Below are 25,739 nucleotides of genomic sequence, written 5' to 3' on the forward strand. Positions count from 1 at the left end.
TACTACTACCTTGCTTCTCTGTTCCCAGCTTACCCCCTTAACGGTATCACTTGTTCATCTGGGATTCGTTTGCGTGGTCTTGCACTGGCGAAGTCAGGCCAGGGGCTGCCTACGTAATGGTCGGGAAGTAATGCGAATGATTCATTGACTTGGGTGTCAGTCATCCTGGTATGATATAGAAGCACATACCCTGAAAAACACCAAACTCTGCTCCGTACATTGCTCTACCAGGGACAGACAGGCGTTGCGGTACTCGTGCGAATAGAAACTACCTGTGTCACGTTCCCGCACAAAACTCCCGAGGCCTTCGTCTGGGTTGATACGGGGGTAGGAGGGTCATGGGAACAGAGGGGAGGAATTGGCTACTTAGGTAGTGAATCCATTCCAGAACAGTGCAAGTATAGAAAGGTGTAGTTTATTCATTCATTATATCCCAAGCCGTCTACGCAGCCTGCCCACGCAACTCTACCTGCCTCCCGCGTATGCTTTCCGCCTCCTCCTCAGTCAGGTGAATCCCAAAGTGCTCCCTCAACGCCTCGACCCTCTCCCTCTCCGTCACGCACACTTTCACCACCTCGGTCTTGCCCGTAAGATTCCGCTTCACCACCCCCTTCACGAGCATCACTTTCCCCACGACCTTGGGTCTTCTCCCATCCTCCCCCCCAGCGCCCCTCACAAACCTGATGGCCAGCGGCGTGAAGGTCTGGAAGCTCTCGGGCGACTGCGAGGTATACCAGTTGACGACGGCGAAATCCGGCTCGGTGAACTCGAACTGGTCATGGAACGCAAAGAAGCTCACCCACTCCCGCTCGGCGCCGCCGTTGCGCACCTGGTAGATCCACATCTTCTGCGCGCCCCGACTCTCGTCCCGGAAGCGCTGGTCGGGGATGAAGTCCCGAACCAGCCGGATCTGCTGCGTGCCGACCGAGTTGTGGTGCACCAGCCCGTCGACAAGCGGCATGGGGAGTGTCATGCCGTCGCCGCCGAACCCGACGTCCACGACGTATCTGTTGACGGATGATGATGATGAAGATGAAGAGGATGAGGATGGTGGCTGGCGGCCCCCCGCCGGGATGGCGACGATGTTGACGAGGTGCACCCAGCCCGTGTACGAGTCGCCCTGCGGGACGCCGTCGACGCGCGGCCGCGTGCGCACGCCGGTCAGGTAGCAGACGTCGGCGAAGCCGAGCGCGCGCAGCATGTGGTGGAACAGGATCGAGTTCTCCATGCAGTAGCCGCCGCGGCCGCGGCGGGCGGCCACGATCTTGGCGAAGATGGCCTGCGGGTCCAGGTCGACGGCATGCTGGGCCGAGTAGTGGATCGCGAGGTTCTCGTAGGGGATCGCGGTGATCTGGTGCGTGACGAGCGTGGTGAGGTAATCCAGGTCCAGCGTGGGCTTGGAGGACGGGTGGAAGGTCTGGGGTAGGCCGATGTACTCGAGGTATTCGGCTACCTGGGCTGGCGAGTAGGCCGAGTCTGATGAGGCCATCTTGTACAACACCTTGCGAGGCGGATGCGGGTGATGGGAGTGGCAACTCAACGGCGGTCCTTTTCGTTTTTCTTTTCTTTTCTTCTCACAACGGGATGTTGTTTACAGCTATGGATCCTGTTACATCTTCACTCCTTGTTTGTGTGACTCACCACAGCAGTACTTTGATGGTGAGACCGCTTATCGGAGCGGTCATCGAGAGGGCGTAAGGCGCCATCCTCACTCTGATCCTCTTTGGAATCACAACCCCAACCCTTGCATTTAACCAAGATACTACGGAGACCATCAGCGATTGTTGTTGAAGTGGGCTGAGCAGTTGAGAGAGACCATCTCTTCAGCTGCGTCAGGGTCTAGGGGATCTCCACCACTCCACGTTGAGGTGTCCGTCGAAGCATGCTGCTAGCACAAGTCCCAGTCACTTAAAACTCAGGGTCCAAAGTGGCCGTGGGGGTGGGATTCGAGCCGTCCTGTCACGCGACTATAGGTTGGCTCGTTCGTGGCAAGCTCAGAGCCTTTGGCTGCAGTCAACTCCCAACCCATCACAGGTGTGCGTGAGCCCACGTTCACCTTTGGGCATCGCCAGATCCATCCAGAGCGCAGGGCTGAGGATGATGTGCGCGCACATGCCTATACTGCGTAAGCGTAGGTCAGCGACTACTGCACCATGGCGGCGCCGAGCCAGTGACGAGCCGCGGGTTCCTGCGCATAGTGTATGGGTCGAAGTGACGAGTTTGACCCAGGTGACATCTCGCCGCCCGCGCCGCGGGATACCTAAGCTCGAGCTAAGGTATCACCAAGAATAGGTGCCTTAGGTAGCCCATTCATCAGGAGCGGGCGGGAGCATCCATATCATCAGGCTTCCCTTATCGGCTTAACAAAGCCCTATTTGTCACGCAGTGCTCACCAGAAAAGCCTGCGGCACTTTTAGGCGTGGGTGTGCTCCTTGGGGTGCCCATGGGGATTGGTGGATGGCACGGTCTTGGGAGCAGAAACTTGGTTCCCACCCGTACCACGTGTCACTCGGCCGTTGGTACAAGTCTCGATATGAGTCGTGAGGTTGCGTGGTTTGAGATTGGTACGAACAATCTTTGCCTGACCAGTTGTGAAGAGGGAGAGCGGTGAGTGTCGTTGTTGGTCTCCCCGTTTCTTGTTGCTCCGTTTCTTTTGCGGTGCGGAATATCAAACGCGGTCCGACAATGGAAGGGGCCGCAGAAGCTTAGAGAAGACACAACTTGCCCCTGTGCGTGAGATGCTGACAGGGGCCGAAGCGGCCCCTGCCGCCGGAATGCTCGGGGCTCGGCAAGATCCTATTACCTAGGTACTCCGTACGTCCGTAGTAATACTAGCGGAGAAGAGGTACGGAGTATCCGTACCGGTAGGATGGTTGTCATAAAGATCGCTACGTCAGGCAGATTGATTGCGCAACAAACCCTTAACCTGTGGTCAAGGTGCGACAATCTAGGTACTGCGTCTGTTCCTTGTTCCCGTCACCGAGACGGGAAGGAAAGGCGTGGCCGCTGACACCCAAACAACAGGGCTGTGGCAGGTTGCAGATGTGTCACCATCCAATTTGGGCATTTGTGAGAGGCCGGGCCGGCTATTACATAGAGGTCGTGGATGCCAGACCCATACAGGCACTGGTCGCCGCCGTGAGCTCAGCGTCTCGAGAGCGTCTTCATCAGGTGATCTTCCCTTCTAGTGAATCAACAGTTAGTTAGGTGTCGTGTGATCGTTACCATCATGTTCGCCGAGTGCTGATCTTGCTCGGTGGGAAGAACGGGGCCCGCTAGCAGTTCGGACTGATGTGGCGCTGTTAAACGGCGAAATCGTACTGTATTACAATACGTACAGTACATGACGAGAGAACCCCCCGAAAATTGTCCACCCGAGAGCCGCAGCCGCCCGCGATGGCTTCGATCCGCCATGCTTGAACCGGAAACTCGGGATCGATACCTCAACCCTCAGATACGGGCATCGCCACCTCAGTCGAGGGAGAATTTGTGCCACCTCCAGCCGACGAACACGAGCGAGCCTGAAACCTGACAGACATAAAAGCGAGGAAAACTCCATAACTACGGTATAGTGACTGGAGAATGGCGTCATTATTGCACTTGGAACTTCAGAATGTCGGCTGCTGTGTACATACTAGTAGTGCATCATCGCCTCGTTATCCTACCTTACGTTACAAGTCCCACAGAGCCCCAGCGTATCCATGTTGTATCTCCTTAACAACACTCAAGCTGTCGACAGTGGCTGAAGTTTTCCTCGAGATACCGGTCTGATTATGGAATGGCAAGCATAGTGGAAGCCTTTGGAGTTGATAAATACACTAGGACTCGCGGTATAACAGCGCGACTTACTTTACCGGTACCCAACAGGTATCCGTATCCCGCTATAGGTGCATGTATTGTATTGTATTGTACCAGGTATTCTCCTCTGAAAGTTTCAGCCCTGATAAAAGTGTTGATCGGTAATATACCGTAATACTGTAATATGTCACAATATGCGTATGTGTAACATCAACCTTCCTTGGTTACCTCAACTGGACTATATTACCTTCGCAATGAGATCCGACGAAACACAAACGATGAAACCAGACAGATAATATTACTATATATGGCCTTTAAGAACCAAGAACCAAGAAACAGTAGCCTATGAGCCGCAGTGGAGTGTGATGAAGATGAGTTTGGTGGGATAAACTGGTACGTGCAAAGTACATAGGGTTACTCGCCTTCCGGCTTGAGTTGATGGTGCCTTGGTTGTTGCGCCGTTTCTGGGCCGTCAACTGCCGCCCAACCCTTTTCGGCACTGCTTCCGTCGTAGCGAAGCGAGGGTCCAGGCCCAAACGGTGAAGGACGGCCCAGCGCACCAGAGCTGGGCTCCCCACTCTTTCCTTCCAGACACATTCGCACAGAAGCTTGGGCGTTGAACTGGATCGACCAACGACATCATCCACCCAATTCTTGTGTTTCTCGACTCCCCACACATTGATCGAAGCCCACCCGCGTCGCCCGACAACCCTGCTCGTCAACAAGACAGCTGCCTGCGCGTTCAACACATGAAACACCCCGTGATGCTGCCGACCCTCTGTCAATCCGGTTAATTACGAGGTTGTCCGTGGAGAGCATCAATACAACTCACACCCACGCCGGGACAGCGTCGCACAACACCACGCAGTTTCCGGTTACTGAGCCCGTCCGCACCCGCTCTCGACGGACTCGCTTTCCAGTTGGGCAGGCTTGATGATTCGCTAGATTGGCGGAGTGAGCCCATAATCTAGGAATTCACTCTGAAAGCAGGCTAGGCGTGGCATGTGTGGCCCGGATCGATCCTCCATCTTTCTCCCTTCAGCCAGTCCAGCCAGCACCAGTGCTCGCATGCAGACATGGACAAATCACCAAGCATATCGACCGGGCCGTCGGAAGCCGTTAAGCCCAACCAAAGTGCGCATCCCACGTTCTCCCGCCAGTCTTCCGCAAGCACGGCAACAATAACACCAATGACCGAGTCGGGACCGTCCAAGTTCTCTTCGCAGACTGCCGCTACGTCCAGCTCATCATCAGCCGCGCCGTCGCCCCTCCCCTCACGCGAGCCCTCTCCAACCAGGCCGTTATCCCGGACGGCTACTTCGCGCACCTCGTCTGTCAATTCGGGAATTCGCTCTCGGAAGAATAGTCAGCAGGATCTCAGTCCCTCGAGGTTGTCAAAGCCTACCAATTCAGCGCCAGCCCCCTCGTCCAAGACATTGTCCTCCACCAACACTCCCACGCTACTGCCGTCCGTTTCCGATCCGAGTGCCAATGTAGGCGCGCCAGTCAAGTCGCCCACCACAATGGAACATCTACGAGAGTCTCCCAGATGGCCCGTCTCGCCGAGGTTACGCTCTCCACCGCCAATGCTGCACAAGCCGAATCTCGGGCCGCCCCGAAAGACAGAACAAGAGGCGCCCCTGGTTAATGTCCAGCGCCCAACTCCACCGGCACCAGCACCTATAGATTTGCCATCGGACACGGATCAGGAAGATCTCCACATGCCGACGGGGTTGAGGACGCCGGCGCGAGGGGGAGGCGGGAGCTCGTCAACCCTCGAAACTGTGCAGGAGGCCAGCCCGATAGGTTCGCCGCGCGGCCCGCAGGACTCAGCCGAGGAGAAGCTCGATGACAGCATGGTGTCGGAAGCGTCACAAGCAGAGTCTCTGGATCTTATGCTGTCGAAGAATGTAGGGATCAGGAGGTCAAGTGCCAACGACAGCGGCAGCGAGACGGACAACGTCAAAACTGGGCAACGTGGCGGAGCGGGAAGTGTGCCGCCTCTGACCAAGAGACAATCTAGCACCGCTATCAGGCAGGGCATAACCAAAACCAAAACGGGCGAGCCATCGATACAGAGCATGACCGTGGAGACGGAAACGGTGACGTCGATTCCACAAGCCCCGCTTGTCTCGGGAACAGGAGTTCAAGGATCGAGTGTCAGCTTGCGCACAAAGCCGAGCACAGAAACGATCCGGCCCAAGAAGGAGAAGAAGAAGCCGACACGGAAGCAGACCACCGTGACGGCCACCAACGGTGAGCCACCAAGTTCAGCTGTTTTCTTCCCCCGGTTGCGCCATTATCAGTCCATGGGATCAGTCATTCCATCGGCTGAAAGGTCTGTTTCGCCGACGAAATCCCACTTCGACGAAGCAGCAGAGAGTCGTTCTCATCGGCCCAGCATGCGAAGACAAAGTATGGTCATTTACCAAATGAGCAGCCTGCTAACAAGACATCGCTTAGCGTCGTCCAAGGCCGACATCTTCGAGGCGAAGGTGGCAAGTGCCGTGGAAGAAGCGAATTCGTCCGACTCCGAGGAGACCTTCGTGTACGATTCTAACCCTCCAGATGCCCGCGACCGACCTTTGAGGTTCCATTCGCGGACACCGAGTGCCACTTCGATGGTTAGTCAAATCGACCGCAGCGGCATGCGGTCAATCCACGCCGTCATGGATAGCGGAGGCCCGCCGCCGCCGATGGTCAAGAAGAGCATGAAGTTTGTGAACTCATCCAACGCAAACGGTAACAGCGATAGCGCGTTTGTCGATGACGACGGCAGAGGTACCGGGAGGGGCAATGCCGGATCTACTCGGGGTACGGCCCGTCACCATCATCATTTCGGGCGGTGGGGCCGCAACGGCGGCGGTAACGGCCACCCATCTCTGTTTGCCGAGCACTCTCCATTCAGCCCATCACTAGCCACGGGGAATCTAGGCTCCCGACAATCTTCTCAGCCCCCCAGTCCTCGGTTCGCCAACCGTAGCGGTGCTGGGATGAACGGCAAGCGGGGTTCGCACTTGTCCGCAGGCTACGATCTCGACGATACGACGACCGGCGCCGACGATGAGAGAACACCGCTGATCCCGTCCGGGACCGTAAGATCGTCTCGATCAGGCAGAGGACGGAGGGGCATACATTCATTGCGGTCCATGGAGGCGCAGACATATCATCGCGCACCACCTTCGGTCCTCAATCGGTTTGCCAGCTGTCTCGTCCTGACGGTGATGCTGTTGCTCGTTGTATCCGGCGCCATTGGATTCATGTTTGCGACGTCGCAGCCACTCACAGACATTCAACTAGTATCCATGGATCATGTCGTCGCGAGCCAACAGGAACTGATGCTCGACCTCACAATCCGAGCACACAATCCCAACGTCGTTGTTGTTGTGGTCGATTCAGCCGACATCGAAGTGTTTGCGAAGTCTCCCCACGCGATGACTGACTCCGAATGGTGGCACATCACACACCCCGGGGAAATGGGCCCTCCTCCGCCAAAGCAGGGCGGTGAAGGCGGTATCAAAGCTACGGAGGCAAATCCGGATCCATCACAGCCAGACGACGCAGCGCCCAACATGCGCCTGGGCTCCATCACAGACTTCGACAGCGCTCTCTCGTTCGAAGGTTCCTTCTTCCATAAGGGTATCTCCTACTCGAGCGGCGAGGTCCGCCTCAAGAACCCCGGCAACGGCACGTACGGCGGCCCAGAGCGATGGGAGCGTATCATGGAGGACGAATTCCAGTTGATCCTGAAAGGCGTCCTCAAGTATACCCTACCGCTGAGCCAGCGGGTGAGGACCGCCACCATTTCGGGCAAGACGACGGTCAAGCCCAACGCGGCGAACGATCCCCCTACCCGGAGGCCGAATTCTACAGATGGAGCTCGTCCGCCCCACGACGGGGACCAGGTCTCTATTTCTGTTCCTGTACGTGTTCGTTGAGGGGCCAAATGATGGAGGAGGTTGAAACCGAAGCAGTGGCAGGGTTTTGGCCCTGCGTCCAGCAACACATCATCATTTTCCTTTGTGAGAAGATAATTTTCGCACCTGTCGTTTTGGGTCGGGGTTTTGGAGCGGGTTTCTGTACACTGATTTGACTACCTTACTCAAGCGTGCATGGTATGGCATGGTGCTGCGGGACAAACATTTCCCCCCCTTTTTTAAAGAGCTGGAGCGTTGGGAGTGGGAACGGAGGGATTGCTTCTGGGCGTTGAATGGTATGGGTGGATGGATAAAAGATACAGCACATAAGAAGACACACAGGGAACAGGCCTTTTTTTTCTGCTCTCATGGCGGGCTACTGCCTTTCGCACCTTGGTTTTTTTTGGGAAGTATGAAGGAGTTGGGGCCGCTGAGGGTCGGCGGATTTCTGATGATTTACTTATCTACCCGGCCAACGGTTCTGGCCGCGGTCATGTCTTATGCCTACCTACCTTGTTCATGTCCTTTTAAACCGCAAGTGCCTCAGGGCTCGCTCAGCCGCGATATGATGGAGGCTGAAAGCTTGGAGCAACAGTCATTTTCTCTGAATTTCTAGTACCTAGATGGGCTCGACCTTTTTCTTTAACATGCGGGGGTCGAGTCCGGGGTGGATATACCGGTAGACAAACAAGAGATGGGAAGGGTGAATGATGTCAATAAGCCAGGGAAGGGTGACGATGTCAATAAGCGGGAAAAGCTCTTTACGAGGGAGGAAGTAGGTAAAGCGGGGCGGCATCCATCCACATAGAGCCCCTTCTTCTTGCTTGTTATTGTCAACTAGTACTGTTATGTTCTATCTCTTGTCTACAGTTCTCTTCCTCCACATGTACTACTGTACTTATGTGTCTTTTACATACATCTCAGGTCTATCTGCCTACCGCTTGCAGGTTCCTTAAATATCCCAACTGCATGTCTGACATATGACGGACCAACTTTCTTGGCCAGTTCTACGCCCAAAACCCAGCATCAACCATCCCCGCTGAGGCACCCTAACTAAGGTAGGTAGTCACCCTATTATCACAAACGGCCGTTCATCAAAACTTCTTATCCTAGAGCTTATATTAGTGAATCAAACGAAATCATTGATGTGGAAAAAATAAAGAAGAAGAAGCAAGAGGACATCCCCCCTAAGGTTCAGTTGTTGAGCAATGCGAAAACACCCACTACTACACATCCCTCGGTTGCTATTGCTGGCCTGCATCTCTCAGCTGCAGTGATCACCCTGACGTGAGTGTGTCGTTACAGTCTGTTAGGTAGGGTTGTTAGGAGGGCGGGTTAGTTACATGGTACGGGCGGCTCCAGAAGTTAGGCTGGCATTGTACATATGTACGACTCAAGTACAGGTTATAGTTAGTCTTGAGAAGACGGAGTATTACTAGGTGCTTGCACAAACACAACACAACTCTATATCTTGTGCTTACGCCTGTGGATTGTGATCGATCGTGTAAGCCGTGATACAAGGTTGCGAGCTCCGATCATGTCACAGGGTTGATGAAGATACTGCCTGGCCCTCCTCTTGTCGTCTTACCTAATGTACCTGGTACGGTTATCATCCCTTTGTACCAATGTCAGCTCATACCAACCAGCTTGGATAGGTAACGTAGTTAGGTATGCACAACGGAACACCATCGCTGAGTGGGAAGAGCCTTTTGAACGAGAACATCACGTCTGACGGGGATAGACTGCCTCAAGAAGGACGCATTGAGGCAACCGACAGGGAAGATGGCCACCTGGTAGATCTGCCTCCACCTTGTGGCCCGAGTGGTCCCCGTTTCACGTCCACAGCGTCGGACGGCATCGTCACGGGGTGCAAGATCTTGGGTGAACACGAGGCAGCACCTGATTCCCATGTGTAGCAGTTGTCGCGTTGCTTATTGTCCCACTTCACCAGCCCCCTTCTCCATCCTCTCCTTTCCGCGTCCATTATTCGTAGCCAAGCCCCAGCTAGGGGACCAGCTCGCCCTAGGAGAAACCGAACGCGTTCCACTGTTTAAAACCTCGATCCGGATGTCCACCAAGATACTCCGGGTGACACGATGCAGAAAACAAAAACCCATCGTATTGTACAAGTTCTACCCTAAATCTAGTCTATGTGTCTCGCTCAACAGCAAAAGGGGGGGTGAGAGATCTAAGATCTAGGGTTGGACTCCGCCAATCTACGCCTCAACCTCATCCTCTTTCCAGTCAGCCACCTTGGCGACGGCGGTGCCCCCGCCCACCACTCTGCCCCCTTGCTTCCTCTTCACCCGACATCTCATGCCCACCTCTTCGTCGAAGATGAACCGCCAGAGCACATACGTCCAGCTCCGGTGATGCGGCAGATCGGCGTAGAACTCCTTGGCCAGCTCGTGCAGCACCGGCAGCCGCGTCCAGGGGATGGCTGGAAAGTCGTGGTGCTCGTTGTGCAGGCCGACGTTGTACGTCAGCAGGTTCAGCGGGCCATAGTAGCTGAACGTTTCCGGCACGGGGATGTTGTTGCTCGGGTCCCTGGCCTCGGGCAGGACCTTCTCGTAGACGTAGTGCTCGGCGATGAAGTGCCCTGCCGTCGGGTGCAGGGAGCCGGCGAGGAAGGAGGAGAGCAGGAGGTAGAGCAGCGAGTTGATGCTGAAGAAGGAGGGGAGGCAGTAGACCAGCACGTAGTCGAAGCCGAGCTGGATGAGGAGGTTGATCCAGTGCACCCAGGTGAACGGCACGCGGTAGACGGTTATGGGGCGGATGGCGTAGAAGAAGATCTGGAAGGTGCAGAAGAAGGCTTTGCCGAGGATGGAGTCCAAGAAGAAAGCTTCAAGGGCAGTGGGGAGGTCGGTGTCGAGGCCGTCTACGCCTAGGGACTTGTGGTGCGTAAGGTGGTAGGGCTAGAGAACGTCAGTATGGCCGCTTCTATCTGGAGCAGGGTCAAAGGGTATGCCATACTCTGAACGAGGCGCTATATGGCACCCCGATCGGCAGGTTGGCAAAGATGGCGAAGAGCCGGTTGGCCATGGCTGACCGGAAGGCGAGGTTGTGAGAGATCTCGTGAATGGCGAGGAAAAGATTCTGGTTCGAAGTGGCACCGATAACGTAGCCGACCGCCCAGAACTTCCATGACCAGAAGGATGTATCTCGCAGGAGGTGGGCGCACAGCAGCTGGAGAGCTACAACACCAGCGACCACGTACTTGGTCAGAGGTTCCGGCCCGCATAGTTTTGTGACCTGACAGAGGGTTCTGTTAGCAAAGCTGAGTCAACTAGAAATCCCATGATGCAATGGACTCACCTCTGGATGCGCCTTAATAATGGCAAGGCGTCTTGTCCGGTGCGGCTCCTCGGTGTAAGTCCAGAAGAAGTCTCGGTACCCTGGGTCATTCTCGAGCTTTGAACTCGCGACCGCCGAACCGTCTGCGCTGCCATTGACGGCACGGTTCTTCCTTTTGGAGGTGCCATTCGTTGTTGCTGTCACCGAGCGAGCCATGGCAACCTGTACACGACCGAGAGCTGCCAGCGGCCGAGTTGGAGGAAGTCGAAACGAACGGCGGTCCCAAGAATCGGAGACCTGGAGCATGCAGTGGAATTTCACCGCCCAGTACGGAATTCGTACTGCTTCTTAGCGTTATCGATCAGGGGAAGCGGGGCGGAGCGCAGCGACCCGATAACCTTGAGCGGAGCAGCGGGCAAGCTTGGGCCAATCAAACGTGCGATCCACTGGCAGGGGCTCACTGCTCCCCGCTCCCTCCAGTGATCGGAAAGGAGGTGCATCGTTCCAGGAACCTGTCATGGTGGGCTGTCTCTTGCGCAAATCGCCTGATGATTGCTGAAAAACTCAATGTTCAATACGCCACGCAGTGTCGTCAAAAGTCCCATCAGTACGGTTATGGATGTCACGAACATCGTCTTACATATTTCAATTCTGTTCCGGCTTTGTTAATATCTCATGGTAACAGCGGGCGGCTTGTTGTTCAGGATGTCGTCAATCTCCTTCATGATCTCGGGCGTCAACTTCTTGTACGCCCGCACCGCCTCGATGTTCTCATAGACCTGCGCCGGACTGCTGGCGCCCGTGATGGCAGAGCTCACGTTGGGGTTCGCAAGCACCCACGCCAGGGCCAGCACGCTCTGCTTGATGCCGAGCCGCTCGGCGATGGGCTCCAGCTTGCTGACCGTGTCGGCCATGGCCTGGAACTCGGCCCTGCCCGTCTGCTTCCAGAATCCGGCAATGAACTCGACCTGCGTCTGGGCGAAGCGAGATCCCTCCGGGATGCCGTTCTTGTACTTGCCGGACAGGATGCCCTGCCGCATCGGAGAGAAGACGGTCAAACCGAGGCCGACTTCGCGATACAGGTGCGCGTACTCCCTCTCGACCTGGATGCGCTCAAGCATGTTGTACCGCGGTTGTTCTGTTGATCCGATTAGCTCTTGAGGATCGTATCGCCCCGGGAAGCTGTAGCTGCAGGTTTACGTACCCATGACGGGGCCGATTAGGCCGAGCTTGTCGGCATAGCGCCACGCTTGCGCAATCTCATCGGCGTTCCACTCGGACGTTCCCCAGTACAGCGCCTTGCCCGTGTTGATCAGATGGTTGAAGGCGCGCACCGTCTCTTCCATGGGCGTGTGCCGGTCCGGGCGGTGAGCATAAATCAGGTCGACATACTCCAGTTGCAGTCTCTCGAGGGACATGTTCATTCCCTCGATGATGTGCTTCCGTGACAGACCCCTGGTGTTGACCTTCTTGTCACTGAAGGCATCGCCCCAGTAGAGCTGTAGAACCGTCAGTGTACAGACCGGGGATGGAAGGGGGGTCTAGGTACACAGTAGTGTGGTCGCGGCATACCTTGGTCGAAATGACGATGTCGTTCCGCTTCCACCCAAACTTCTTGATGGCCTCCCCCATGACCTTCTCCGACTCGCCATCGGCATACCCTTCGGCGCAGTCGAAGAAATTGACACCGCAGTCATAGGCAGCCTTCATGCAAGCGTAGGTCCCCTCGCGATCGACGTGGCCGCCGTAAGTAAGCCACCCGCCCAGAGAGATGGCCGACACCTGCAGGCCGGACCGGCCCAGGAAGCGGTATTCCATCTCGGGAAGGTTGTCTGGTTTCGACATTGTGGTTGTGGTTCCGGGACTCAGTCCGAACGGCACGCTGTAAAGCAGAGATTCCGGAGGAAGGATATATCACAGAAATCGCTCTTGACGCCTTCGTTTGCCAGTCCCAACCTGCCTTTATAGTCTAAGTGGTGATGCCCCGGGATCTCGGGCAGTCGCGCCGGCCTGCATGGTTGCGGGGTGTTGGATGCCCCGCTGTAGGTTGCCCCTCCGCAGTTTCCCCGGGGTTTGTTGAGCAGCTAAGTTCACGTAGCTGTCTAGTGAGCGGAGCCGGACTAGAGATTAGCGGCGAGAAAGACCGGCCGGTCGGATTCAGTAACTCCGTCCCGGCGGGAAAGGGCCCTGTGGGCGTTTGATGACCAAGTGCTGAAGCTAAGTCCGGTGAAATCCATATTGGAATTTATCCGGTTAACTCTGGGAGATGTTTGCGAGCATTAAGCCTCCTCCGCGGGGGCTGGTCCAGGCAGTCAGTCAGATGGCATTTACTAGAGCTTGCCTCCTCCTGGCCGGAAAGAGACCGTACACCAACCCCGATCTTAGCTGCTATTCCATTGTGCGGTCCACGTAAGACAGCTGAGTTTATCTTCTTTAATATCTGTCTTTTTCCTTTCTTAGATCTAATTCTTCTTTGCTGTCTCGAATCTTCTCTTTCTCTCGTAGCCCGTTCACTTTTACTTCGATCCTCTTTTGTTTTGATTTGGACGACTTTCTTGGCCATGGGGTTCTTAGTGTAGGACGTTGCAATCATGGTTATGAATGGACGGATAGCTGGGACGAGGTTGACAGTTTGTATTGACTAGGTAGTACTTAGTAAGATAAGGTAGCGATCAGGAGCAGTACTGACCATCGCTATACGCCTTTATTGATAGGGATGTCGGTATAATCCATCAAAACATTGTCTTGGATAGGCCCTATACCGACTAACTCAGTAAGTTATAGCTGATATTCAAAGCTGCTTATCAGAACTAGAAAGCTGCTTTAGCAGTGTTTCCGAGTTACCTTCCCGGTATGGGCGTAAGGAATATAGACTATGCGTCATGCAGCTTGACGAGTGATAGCCCCTGAATGATTATTTACATTGCCCCCTTTATCACCGTTTTCTTAGACCGAGACGTCAAGACATATCGACAAATCCTTGATCACCTCCACCGGTTCCTACGCGCCCCCTGGGATGTGTAGAACCTCATATACTTCCTTGTCCAGTGTCAAGCCAATCAACACTCATCCTCCATGAGCATTTCGTGACGAGTTGCTCCTTCCTAATATGTTCCAAGCAGGGCGCAGACCGCCTCCCCGTCTCGCCCTAGTAGTAGGTACTCGCCTTTTGGCGGGGAGCTGGGTTTGGCCGCTTTGGGAGGCCCAGCGAGTACGTAGACTTGTGCCCTCTCCTCCTCCTGCGCACCTTCCTAGTAAGCCGGGCTACGGCAATACTACGGCATCATTGCCAGCGAAGAATACCCGACCCTAGGTATCGAATCTGTTTCCGCGAAAGAAGAGGAGTCTGACTGTGGAAAAGCAGGCAAAGGTTTGGCGTCATTCTCGGCTAGGTTTTCTGCCTCTGCCTCCTCCCAAACCTCTTTTCTTTCGACCACCACTTCCTCTTCTCCATCCTGAATTCTTCTCTCCTTCCACAACCCACCCTCGATTTAATCATTGTCGGTCACCCCTTGGCTGATCGACTTCATCGAGCGTATCATCAGAGCAAGTAAGCACATTCATTGCCTGCCTCTTCGTTCTTTTTGAGAACTGCGACCTCTTATCGTCATCATTTTCCAAGTCGCGAGTTCCTCGTAAAGGGGAAGGTAACAAGTGGCGTGGTCATCGCAATGCTGACCTGCGTTGCCGCAACAGAATCCGACTTCCTCGCCATCTCCCACTAGGTAAGTGAAGCGGAATCTTCTTTGGCCCATGTCTTCTAGTTGCGGGCGCTTCGCATTACTCGGGCCTCCTGTCTTCTCCTTTCTGGCGCCCTCTTTCCATTTTTGAGTCTCTCTTCGTTCGGCCTGTTTTATTGATTTTCCCTTTTCCTCTGAGTAGAAAGGCTCACTGACAAGCAACCCACCAGTCACATTGATCGCCACTACGGCAAGGAATCATGCCCGGCACTGGAAACGAGAACGGCTGGGGCGGCGGGGTTGGCACCGCTGATGCGGACTGGGGCACTGTAGCCACCGGCGGTGACAACTTCGGCGTCGAGAAGCTCAATATCAACAATAAGCAGGATGGCGGCAATGGAGATGCTGGCAACGCCGACGGTGATCGTGCCTGCTTCAACTGCGGCGAGACCGGGTGAGACATTCATTTTCTTGGAATCATTGGCGATAGGACTCAACATGACTGACATGGCGCTGTAGTCACGTCAAGAGTGATTGTCCCAAGCCCCGTGTCCTCAGCGGCGCCTGCCGTCGCTGCAACGAAGAGGGCCACTGGAGCAAGGACTGCCCCAATGCTCCGCCCATGCAGTGCAGAGAGTGCGAATCGACTGAGCACCTCGCCAAAGACTGCCCCAACCGTGTCTGCAAGAACTGCGGCGAGACTGGTATGATACCACCTGAGCGGGCCGTTCTTGGTGAGATGGGTTTGCTGAAGTGACTTCTAGGCCACACCGTCAGCAAGTGCGACCGTCCTCGCAAGATCGACCACTCCGAGATCCCTGACATGACGACCGAAGAGGCCTGGGCGCTCATCGAGAAAGCCGCCAAGGAGCGCGATATCGACGACGCCAAGTTCGCCGTCAAGGCCTATTCTAAGTCGTCTCCGGACACAACCTATGAAGAGCTCGAGAAGGCTTTCCGCGCTCAGGACATCCCGCTGTGGCTCATTGCCATCGAGAAACAGCTGGCTGTGACCTTGACCAACATGGACCTGCAAGGTCACTTGAGCAAGAAATACACGGTCACATACCGCCTGCAGTGGAATCCGCCCCGCCCTCGTGAGCGGGATCTCTGGCCTAAGGATGAAGCCGAGAACCTGGAGCGCCTGAAGGACGCCGGAGAGCCCGTGCCTGGCGGCCTTCCCAAATGCCGCAACTGTGATGAGCTCGGCCACGTGGCGAAGAGTTGCCCCAAAGACAAGATAGAGCAAACCATAGTGGAGGTCGTTTGCTATAACTGCGGCGAGAAGAACCATCGTGTTCGCGATTGTACATTCTTCAACGATGGGTTGCTGAGTGTAGACCACAGGCTAACTACAAGTCCACAACCCAGGCCCTGTCCCGCGCGTCGACAAGTTTGCCTGCAAGAACTGCGGGTCCGTCAAGACTCCTCCACTGTTTGTGAATGGACGCGGCTGACAGTGGCATAGAAAATCCGGTCACAAGATCGCCGACTGCCCCGAGCCGCGGAACACTGACAATGTCGAGTGCCGCAAGTGCGGCGAAAGTGAGCTCGCTGTTTTCCCCCTAGTGTCGCGGTCGTTGTTGCTGACATCCTGCTAAGTGGGACACTTCTCTCGTGACTGCCCCCAGGGAGGCGGCAGCCGTGGTTGCCGCAACTGCGGTCAGGAGGGCCATATGGCGAAAGACTGCACCGAGCCTCGCAACATGGACGCCGTCCAGTGCCGTAACTGTGATGAGTACGGTCACATGGGCAAGGACTGCCCGAAGCCGCGCGACTGTAAGTCCAGGTTTGATTTTTGGCATGGATGTTGATGTTTGTTAACTAGGTATTTACAGATTCGCGCGTCAAGTGCAGCAACTGCCAGCAGATGGGCCACACCAAGGTCCGCTGCCCCAACCCTCTGGTACCGGACACTGCCGATGCCGGGGATGCTGGCTTTGGCGGTGGCGATTTCGGCAACGGCGGCGGTGGAGACTGGGCGCCGACTCCTGCTGCCACCGGCGATTGGGAGTCGACTCCTGCCAACGGGGGCGGCTGGTAGATTGTTTATGCATGGCCAAATTATGGCTGGTGATCTTTCCTTGGTGAGGCAAACTGGCAAAGGTCGTCGATTTTGGCCGATCTTTAAAGCCATTGGCTTCGAGCGTTGCATTTCGTTTGATAACAAGCGAGATGGATGACGATGCCACGCCTAGATACCGCAACGGCGGCGCAAGATGACGAGATAAAATGGTTTCGGCCTCCGAGATTCCAAGTTGGAATGTGCGAGATTGCTTGCTTTGCTACGCGTGACCTGGGGTGTTCGTTGCCTGCTGTATGGGGCCTCCTTCTGAGACAGGCTCCCCGACGGGGACCTGGCGAGTCCCTAGACGCCTCGAGGGCTCTCTACTTGGTGAGCACGCCGATGATATGAGGCATAGTGTGGTACCATGGCTCGCTCTTCAGCGGGCACAGGTCGACCTCGCTCCACGGGCCGGCCTCCCTGAGCCACTTTCCAGTGTCGCGGCACATCTCGCATCCGCCAATGAACTGGGGCCAGAACAGATTCAAGAAGGCTAGACAAGCGAGTCAGTGCTCTCTGCCAAAACATGAACACGATGGGGGAAATAAAGAAACGGATAAAGACCAACCTTGATACATGCCGATCCCCCGCCCTTGAGACTCGAAGCATTTGACATGCTCATAGACGTACCACCTGCCCCCAGGCTTGAGATACCCATACAGCCGCTGGATGTTGTACCTCGGCTCGGGGATGCTGCACAGGCACATGATGGTGACGATGCAGTCCACACTCTCGCGCGGCACCCGTCCGCTCGCCGCGAGGTCCTCGATCCCCACGGGAACCACCTCATACGTCCCCTCCAGCCCGGCCGCGGCAATCTGCTGCCGCAGCAGGCCGTGCACTGCCGCGTTCGGCTCCACGCCGTACACCTTCTTCACCCCCGGCAGGTAGCGCGGGGAGAAGATGGACGTCCACATTCCCGAGCCGGGGCCGACTTCTATCACCGTGCCGGCCACCGCTGGGTGATGTTCTGTGGCTGTGTTTGCGGTGTTGGTGTTGGTGTTGGTGGTGTCAACAGAGATGTGGCCGTGTGAGACGTGGCCCCGCAAGAGGGGGACCACATTCTTCTCGCCGTTGAGGCGCAAGTTGGGGCCCGCGACGGCCCAGAAGCGGCCGAACCAGGCGGCGCGGAGGCGATGCCAGGAGAAGAGGGTGCGGAGGTCCCGCGATAGGAGGCACGAGAGGATGGTGGAGGGCAGGAAGGACAGGGCTAGGCCCATGAAGTGCCATGGATCGAGGAAGGCTGCCAGGGGCGGGGGGAGGTAGGAGAGGACGGTGAGGAAGATTGACATCGTGACTTATTATTAGTATTTAGGGCTGGTTGGTGGTGGTGGTGGTGACGGTGGTTGCGGTGTGTACCCTGCTGGCTGGATGTCCTGATGACTGTTGTCCTGAGGTTGGGATAAAGAAGACAGGGGGTTGAGGAAGGCGCGGATATGTGAGGTTAGAAGCAGATCAAGATGAGATTGACTGCAGATTAGCTCAAGTGAGAGGAATTCAAGTGACTCTGTTGCTTTCTCGGAGACATTTCTATGCGCCTTCATATCACCCGGGGACTTATTACGCGTTAGTAACTGCTCGGTGTGGATCAGAACTTTCTGAGCCTCAAGTTGAGGGAAAGACTCGATGTCAAGGGTTAGGGCTCTAAGCTAGCGCGCCGGCTGAAGGGGCCTGTGTTAGTGATAAGGCTGCTTGGCATACGCAACGAAGAGTAAGCCAACCGCAGGCTTCCGATAAGCTTCACGGCTGGCAGTGACCACGCTGGCTCAATGTCTCGGTGGCAGCTGGTCCGCCGCAGCCTTCGATCGCGCGTGTAAGTGAACCCTTCACTTCACCCCATCTCACGCCCTCGACCTGCCGCTCCGACGAGCCGTCCTCGCTCCTGCTTATCGTCGCTCACACTAGACCTTTTGTACTTTTGGTTGGCCCAGACACTTGGCCAGGCGACAACCCAGTCCCAAGCAATCGACATCTGAGTCACAAGTGGACAGCCTGGCCAACGGCCGCGGCGCACCACCACAGCACCATGAGGTTTTACAGGGCGATCCTCCTGCCTCTTTTTGCCTTGGCGCAGTTGGCCTTTTGCGCCGAAGACTACTACAAGGTGCGACCGAGGATCCCCCCTCTGACTCTCTTCTGTCCATGTTTCTTTATCTGACATGCAACGACGCCCAGGTCCTCGGTCTCGACCGGCAAGCCACCGACAGACAGATCAAGTCCGCCTACAGGCAATTAAGCAAGAAATACCACCCCGACAAGAACCCGTACGCCCCTTAACTCCCCGTTTCAGTCACCTATGCTCAATATCTCCCCTGACTAACCAACCCACCCCTCAGCAATGACCCGACGGCGCACGAGAAGTTCGTCCAGGTGTCGGAAGCGTACGAGGCGCTCTCCGACGCCGAGTCCCGCCAGATCTACGACCAGTACGGCCACGAGGGTCTGAAGCAGCGCAAACAGGGCGGCGGCTTCCAGACGCACGATCCCTTCGACCTGTTCAGCCGCTTCTTCGGCGGCGGCGGCCACTTCGGCAACCAGCCGGGCCAGCGGCGGGGCCACAACGTCGAGGTGAAGGTGGCCATCGCGCTGCGCGACTTCTACAACGGGAAGACGACCGAGTTCCACTGGGACAAGCAGCAGATCTGCGAGGAGTGCGAGGGCACGGGCGCGGCCGACCGCGTGGTGCACACGTGCCACGCCTGCCACGGGCGCGGCGTGCGCATGGTGCGGCAGCAGCTGGCGCCCGGGATGATCACGCAGGTGCAGATGCAGTGTGACGCGTGTGGCGGGCGCGGCAAGACCATCAAGCAGCCGTGCCCCGCGTGCCGCGGCGAGCGCGTGGTGCGCAAGCCGACGCCCGTGACGGTGACGGTGCAGCGCGGGATGGCGGACGGGACGCGCATCGCGTACGAGAACGAGGCGGACGAGAGCCCGGACTGGGTGGCGGGCGACCTGGTGGTGACGCTCGTGGAGAAGGAGCCGAGCCTGGAAGGGGACGGGGACGACACCAACACCAACCCGGACCACGTGGACGGCGCGTTCTTCCGGCGGAAGGGGGACGACCTGTTCTGGCGTGAGGTGCTCTCGCTGCGGGAGGCGCTGATGGGCGACTGGACGCGGAACCTCACGCACCTGGACGGGCACGTGGTGCGGCTGGGCCGCCGGCGGGGCGAGGTGGTGCAGCCGAACCACGTCGACACGATCCCCGGCGAGGGCATGCCCAAGTGGCACGAGGATGGCGACAGCGTGTACCACAAGACCGAGTTTGGCAACCTGTACGTCGAGTACGTCGTGGTACTGCCGGACCAGATGGAGAGCGCCATGGAGCAGGAGCTGTGGGCGCTGTTCCAGAAATGGCGCGCGAAGAAGGGTGTGGACTTGCATAAGGACAGCGGGAGACCTGAAAAGCCGGTTATGCATGATGTGCATGAGCATGGGCATGAGGAGTTATGATGGTAAAAATAAACTGTGGAAAGGATGTAGACTAGAGTCCTCATATAAACAAACCATGCTACTGCCATGGACAAAATTTGGCCGTTTTGAATAGAGAGCTTGATATCACGTAAATTTTACCAGGAATGAAATATGACAAAAGCAAACAAATCAAACTACCTATTTATTGATGGTATTCGTAGCTCGTGAGATATTAGAGTCGTCTCGCGTAAGTAGATCAAAACAAGCAAGCATCGTATCTAGCGTAAAGAACAAGGACTATGATAGGGGGGAAAAACGAAAAGGAAAGGAGAGCAGAGTCATCAAGTCATAAGCCGTAAAACATCATCCTCAAGCCCAAGTCTGTGCCCTCCCAACTCCCCGATCCCGCGGCTCCTCCCTCCCTCGCCTTCTCCGTTTCATGTCTTCGTCATGGCGACGGTCATAATCATCGGAGTCATAGTCGTCGTAATCCTCCCTGTCTCTCCTCCGCTGTTCCCGCCTCTCAGCATGTCTACTGCTCTCCCCTTTCTCGTCCTCCCTCCACCTCCGGTCGCTCCTCCGACTGCGCTCGCCTCTCCCCTCGTCCTCACCCTCATAATCCCTCCGCCGCCTGCGCTTACGCTCATCTCGGTCCTCCCGGCTACGATCCCTTTTGTCTGATATCCGCCCTTGCCCGGATTCTGCCGGAGGCTCCAGCAGACTCCCGCTCAGAATACCGCTGATCAGCCCCATCCAACTGCCCCTGCCTTCCAGTACCCCGGTAACTTGATTGACGATGCGCTCCACCGTCTCAGCATCTGTCCCCGCAATGCCCCATTCACCCCGCATGTTCAGCCCATCCGCGCCACGAGGACTCCGGTACTCGAAGTCGCCGCGCCGGCTGTGCCACGGAAAGCCGCCGCGTGGGGTCGTAGCGCCGGACCCGTCGAGCGGACGGCCCTGGGCGTCGAAGCGATCTGGTAGCATCTCAATGACGTCCTCGTCGTCGGTGTCTGGTTCAGAATCGGTGTCCCGGCGGCGGCTGGAGACGAGTGGCCTGTCCGAAGACGGATCGGAGTTACGACGCCGACGAGATTTGCTGTTGTGGGCCTCGAAATCGCTAGTTGCGTCCTCGTTTTCGGATTTGCTTGCTTGCTCTTCGCGATGGCGGCGTAGCGTGGCAGACGACTTGGGAGACAAGGGGATGAATGTGACCGACTTGGCTGTACGAGGCTCCTCGGGATCCGCCTCGGAGGGGACAGACACAGGAGGGACGCAGGTGAGCTTGGGCTTTACACCATCTGTGAGAAACGGGGTTAGCTAATAGCCACATGATGCATTGCGATGAAGCACTGGTCTGTCAAGGGGCCCGCCGAGAGAGCACGCACCCTTTTCGCCGCCATCACCGGAGCGGGCGGCAGCTTCTGGCTTTGGAGTGGAACGAGAAGCTTCACTCACATGTTCAGGGCCTGTTGGAGTGGTCGGTGGAGGTACGCCGGGCACCAATGACGGAGGCACGCCAGGAGGGATACCGTCCGGAAGTGCAGCCGAGTTTGGCGGCGCCGTCGGCATCGGTGGGGTGTAATTTGGATCTGGAGGATAGGGAGTGTACTGCTGGTTCAGATTGGTGATGGGGACATTCGGATGTTGAGTGAAGCCATTGGTTGCAGCTGGAGGTACCTGCGGTGCTGCTTGCGGCGGGGGATTATAGTAGCCTCCGGACGCATGCGGCGGCGAAGGCCCACGACCGCCGTAGGTGTCATAGTCCGAAGCCTCGTCTCCGTAGCCTTGGCATCGTCAGTACACGGCTATTCGGCGATGTCCTTGGAAAAGGAGTCACTCACGGCGCCGGTCCCTTTCCTTCCCCCTTTCCCGTTCTTTCTCCCTCTCCCTCTCCCTATCCCTGTCTCTGTCTCTGTCTCTCTTGTCCCTGTCCCTGTCCCTCTCGCGATTCTGCTCCTCCCTCTCCCGGTCCTTCGACTTCTCTTTCCGCTCACTAAGTTTCTTGATTCCAATCGCGGCTGCGCCAGCTGCAGCAGCCCCAGCAGCAAGGTCTCGTAGTCTGCTCCCGCTGCGCTTCTTGCCAGCCTTCCTATCGTTGTCCGTCTCAGCCTCGCTATCCGCAGAATAGTCGTCGTCGCCTCTCGATCTCCGTCCGCCCTGGCTCCCCCGACGCCTGCGGCTCCGTTGCTCCGCCGCAGAGTCATACCCCGCTGCCGCTCCCCCCCTCGCGTCACCGTGCGCCGGGTACGGGGGGTCCACGTACAGGGGGTGGGCCCCGTACTCAACCATGCCTAGCTCAGGATCAGCTAAGGAAGAGTCACCGTCGGGATACGTGGGTCCGGACCGAGTCAAACTTCTGCTCCTACTGCGGCGGTTGTAGTCACGCTCATCATCGTAGTACTCGTCGTCACTGAAGTCGCGCTCGCGCTCGCGCTCTGCCTCCTTCTTGTCCTTGTGGCGGTCATACATCTTCTTAGCGCCGGCACCGGCAAGACCAGCCGCTAGGATCTCGGCGCCAGTGCGCAGGCGCGATCTAGAGCGGCTCTTCCCGTCCCGCGACTTGCTCTTGTGGCGATAGTGCTGCACCAGCCCGGTTACGGCCGCCGCACCCAAGCCGGCCTTGGCTAACGACGAAGCCCTGCTCCTGGATCGCTTGCCGCTGGGCGATCGGTCGCTGTCGCTGTCACGATGGAGAGCACGACCGCGGGTCATCTCTTCCTTTTCGATCTTGCTGCTTTGGTAGTATTTGGCGGCGCCGGCGGCTGCGAGAGCAACGGCCGCGATGCCTAGGCCCGTCTTGAGCCTGGAATGCGGCGGCCGTGAGCGCGACCTGGAGCGCTCTCTTTCCTCATCGGATCCGTACCGCTCCTGGTATGCACTGTGTGCACGCCGGGCGACCTCAGTGCCGATGGCGCCGAGAGCAGCGCCTGCGAGAACCTTGCGGCCTCTGTGTTGCTTCAACTCACCGTTATTATCGCGCCGGGAAGCGAGAAGAGCAGAGATGCCGGCTCCAGCAAGAGCGCCTTCAGCAATATGACGCTTACGGTGCGGGCTACTTGACGCGCTGCGCTCTCGGTGGACGATGGTGCGCTTGACATAGTACCCGTCATCGGATTCAGCGTCACTGTAAGCCTCGCGGTGATGACGTCGGTGGTGATGATGGTGGTGATGATGACGGTGCCGATGATCGTCCTCGTACCGAGCGATCGCATACTCCTCCTCGCGGCGCTCTCCACGGTAAGGCCCAACTTCCCGAGACTCGCGATGATAGTAGTACTCGCCGTCGCGGCCCCCACGAGCAGCAACAGCCACCTCCCGAGCCTCTGGCTGCTCTCGAATGACAACGGTTGCCGGTGGAGCCTCCTGGAGGATGATCTTTTGTTCGGGAGCTCGCTGCCGAATGACGATGGGAGCGGGAGCCGGCGGAGCTGGCTCATAGTACTCGGTCTCTTTCCGGTAGCGCTCGACCTCCGCTCCCTCATCGCGGCGCTCCTCCACCCGACGTTCTACGCGAATTTCGTTGCCATGCGAATCCCGGCGCTCAATCCTCCTCTCGACGCGCACCTCAGTGTCCTTGTCTTCGTCCCAGTAGGAGCGTCGCTCCCATTCCCTTGGCGAGTAAACATCACGGTCCCGCTCGACGATCTCTCTCTCGACCACGGTGCGCGTCCGCTCGGGCGAATACACATCGCGCTCATCGCGCTCGACAACCCGCTCCCGCTCGACCACGGCGCCTCGGGCGCCATCCCCGCGATACTCGACCCGGTCGACACGGGTGTAGTGCTCGTCTCTGGGCTCGCGCTCGCGCTCACGCTCATACACCTGGCGCTCGACGTACGTTGCGCTGTGGGGAGATGGGTCGATTGTGGACCGCGGTCTCTCAGGAATGTACAGGCGATCGACGCGGCGGTCGACCTCAACGATCTCATCCCGGCTGGAGCGGCGGGCGGGCGCATAGCGGCCGCGACGTTCCTCCTCAACCACATCCACCTCACGCTCGACCCGCTCTACATGGTCTGGCGCGACCTTGTAGCGGCGAACTGTGGTCCTCTTGTAACGCTCATCCTCAGTGTCGGACGTGTCCCGGTCCCGCTCCCGCATGTAGCGGGACTCGCGGTACACCTCAGGCATGCCGGTTGGTGAGCGTCGTCACACCCGGCAATTGGCTGTGAAGGGCGATCTTAAGTGGGCTAGTGTAAGTTCAGATCAGGCTGTAAATCGAGAATCGGAGGCGCTGAATTTTTGTCCGATTTTGCGGTTGGGGTATCGCACAAAAAGGAAGGAACGTAAAAACACGCGAAGCAGAGTGTGGAAGGTTCAGAGGCTCTCGAAGCAAGGCAGGGTGGGAAAGGGAGGCTGGAGGCTGTGAGTAAGGTAGGGTCGTATATGAGGGGGATGTGGATCGAAGGAAGCTTGGAAGGTGGAAAGTCCATGGGACGGGATGGCTGGGGCCGGAACGTGAGAAGCGCCTGCCTTGTGCTGACAGGCCTTGGTTCCCATGCACAGCGATGCATTACGTTATTACTTGCAGCAGGAGAAACGCATAGCATTTTCCGTTGAGAAACCAACCGCGGCGCAGCTGGCGCCTTCTAGACTCACGATGTGACGATATCGGTCCCTTACACAGTAGACGCCTTGTTGGTTTCCAGATGATGTTGGCCAGGGATAGCGACCGACCCGTTGAGCAGATCCTCGCTGCTAAATTCGGGCTCTTCGAAAATGGCGCTGCAGAAAGAAAACGAAACATGCTGCCGCCGGGCAGGTCGTCGAAGATGGCCTTATTGAGGTAACACTCTAGGCGATGTGCAGCAGAGGACAGCGCCTGGCGTGCTTGCGCCGCTCTCAGCTACGCCGCAAACCATGTAGATTTCGAGTCACAGCAGTGGGCCGCTTGTTGAGGGCCCTCTCTCTACTCACAAAAAGCCCAACAGCCCCTCCAGTCGACAGTGACGAGAGCGAAGCAAAAGCGGCAGAAGCAGTGTTTGCGAACCATCCTCTCTCATCTCTCAGGCATGCATGTCTTGTGCTACCATCAGGAGACTCGCCGGATGACCCTTTGTCGCACTACCAGCAATGAGATAGGTTACCTCATATTTCATCCGCAGCTTGGGACCACCGAATTTCGAGAACACGGTGGCAGAAGCCAGGTGCACGAGGCGCAAAAACTGCTGTCTGTGGTCCACGAGGGAGTTCCGGTGCGGCCGGAGGCCCCACACTGCGCCCGATGGAAGTTGAGCCGGAACCGTACACGGCATTCGAGCAGGCCAGGGTGTGTGTACGAGGCACAGCCCTGTGACCTGGTCACCAGCCACTCTAGTATTTCCGAAGGTCCTTGACACCTTTCTGATATAACGTATTGTAGTGATTCTCTGCAGGGTGATGTTGAGGTGCTACTCCACGAGCATTCAGACGGTCGTTTGAGGGCGGCGTTGCTCATAGAGTCATCACTACCTAGTACCTCTCGGGTCCCACATAACAGTGAGACCAACCCAACAAATCTCGCCGAGTTTCACGGCTCTATCTGACCCAAGAATTCGCTCCATATTCGTCCTGAGAGATACCGCGCCG

General features: G+C 57.0%; 7 protein-coding genes across 7 annotated transcripts; 2 read left to right on the top strand and 5 right to left on the bottom strand.

The window, feature by feature from the left end:
- Positions 1-360: 360 nt before the first annotated feature.
- On the bottom strand, positions 361-1,934 carry B0T15DRAFT_87757 (arylamine N-acetyltransferase 2). The gene has a single exon (XM_062871416.1). It carries the CDS (start codon positions 1,487-1,489, stop codon positions 443-445), a length of 1,047 nt encoding a protein of 348 aa, XP_062723669.1. The 5' UTR covers positions 1,490-1,934; the 3' UTR covers positions 361-442.
- A 2,768-nt stretch (positions 1,935-4,702) lies between these two features.
- On the top strand, positions 4,703-7,828 carry B0T15DRAFT_88312 (vacuolar segregation subunit 7-domain-containing protein). The gene has a single exon (XM_062871420.1). It carries the CDS (start codon positions 4,875-4,877, stop codon positions 7,734-7,736), a length of 2,862 nt encoding a protein of 953 aa, XP_062723670.1. The 5' UTR covers positions 4,703-4,874; the 3' UTR covers positions 7,737-7,828.
- Positions 7,829-9,931: 2,103 nt separating this feature from the next.
- Positions 9,932-11,225, bottom strand: B0T15DRAFT_490503 (fatty acid desaturase-domain-containing protein; the record flags this gene model as incomplete). Its single annotated transcript, XM_062866684.1, has 3 exons — positions 9,932-10,630; positions 10,689-10,967; positions 11,031-11,225. 3 exons carry the CDS (start codon positions 11,223-11,225, stop codon positions 9,932-9,934), a joined length of 1,173 nt encoding a protein of 390 aa, XP_062723671.1.
- Positions 11,226-11,494: 269 nt separating this feature from the next.
- B0T15DRAFT_88323 (NADP-dependent oxidoreductase domain-containing protein) lies at positions 11,495-13,054 on the bottom strand. The gene is made up of 3 exons (XM_062871421.1): positions 12,582-13,054; positions 12,214-12,508; positions 11,495-12,147 (listed from the first exon to the last, which is right to left on the bottom strand). The coding sequence occupies exons 1-3, from the start codon at positions 12,852-12,854 to the stop codon at positions 11,675-11,677; spliced, it is 1,041 nt and encodes a 346-aa protein (XP_062723672.1). The 5' UTR covers positions 12,855-13,054; the 3' UTR covers positions 11,495-11,674.
- A 3,906-nt stretch (positions 13,055-16,960) lies between these two features.
- Positions 16,961-18,396, bottom strand: B0T15DRAFT_88391 (S-adenosyl-L-methionine-dependent methyltransferase). Its single transcript, XM_062871422.1, has 2 exons — positions 17,323-18,396; positions 16,961-17,247 (listed from the first exon to the last, which is right to left on the bottom strand). Exons 1-2 carry the CDS (start codon positions 18,044-18,046, stop codon positions 17,078-17,080), a joined length of 894 nt encoding a protein of 297 aa, XP_062723673.1. The 5' UTR covers positions 18,047-18,396; the 3' UTR covers positions 16,961-17,077.
- Positions 18,397-18,546: 150 nt separating this feature from the next.
- Positions 18,547-20,372, top strand: B0T15DRAFT_88465 (uncharacterized protein). Its single transcript, XM_062871423.1, has 3 exons — positions 18,547-18,858; positions 18,930-19,018; positions 19,091-20,372. Exons 1-3 carry the CDS (start codon positions 18,781-18,783, stop codon positions 20,205-20,207), a joined length of 1,284 nt encoding a protein of 427 aa, XP_062723674.1. The 5' UTR covers positions 18,547-18,780; the 3' UTR covers positions 20,208-20,372.
- Positions 20,373-20,537: 165 nt separating this feature from the next.
- Positions 20,538-24,302, bottom strand: B0T15DRAFT_390944 (uncharacterized protein; the record flags this gene model as incomplete). Its single annotated transcript, XM_062864563.1, has 3 exons — positions 20,538-21,469; positions 21,557-21,955; positions 22,013-24,302. The coding sequence occupies 3 exons, from the start codon at positions 24,300-24,302 to the stop codon at positions 20,538-20,540; spliced, it is 3,621 nt and encodes a 1,206-aa protein (XP_062723675.1).
- Positions 24,303-25,739: the final 1,437 nt, after the last annotated feature.

Source organism: Chaetomium strumarium (genome assembly GCF_033439665.1).
Source record: "Chaetomium strumarium strain CBS 333.67 chromosome Unknown B0T15scaffold_2, whole genome shotgun sequence".
NCBI lineage: Eukaryota > Fungi > Ascomycota > Sordariomycetes > Sordariales > Chaetomiaceae > Chaetomium > Chaetomium strumarium.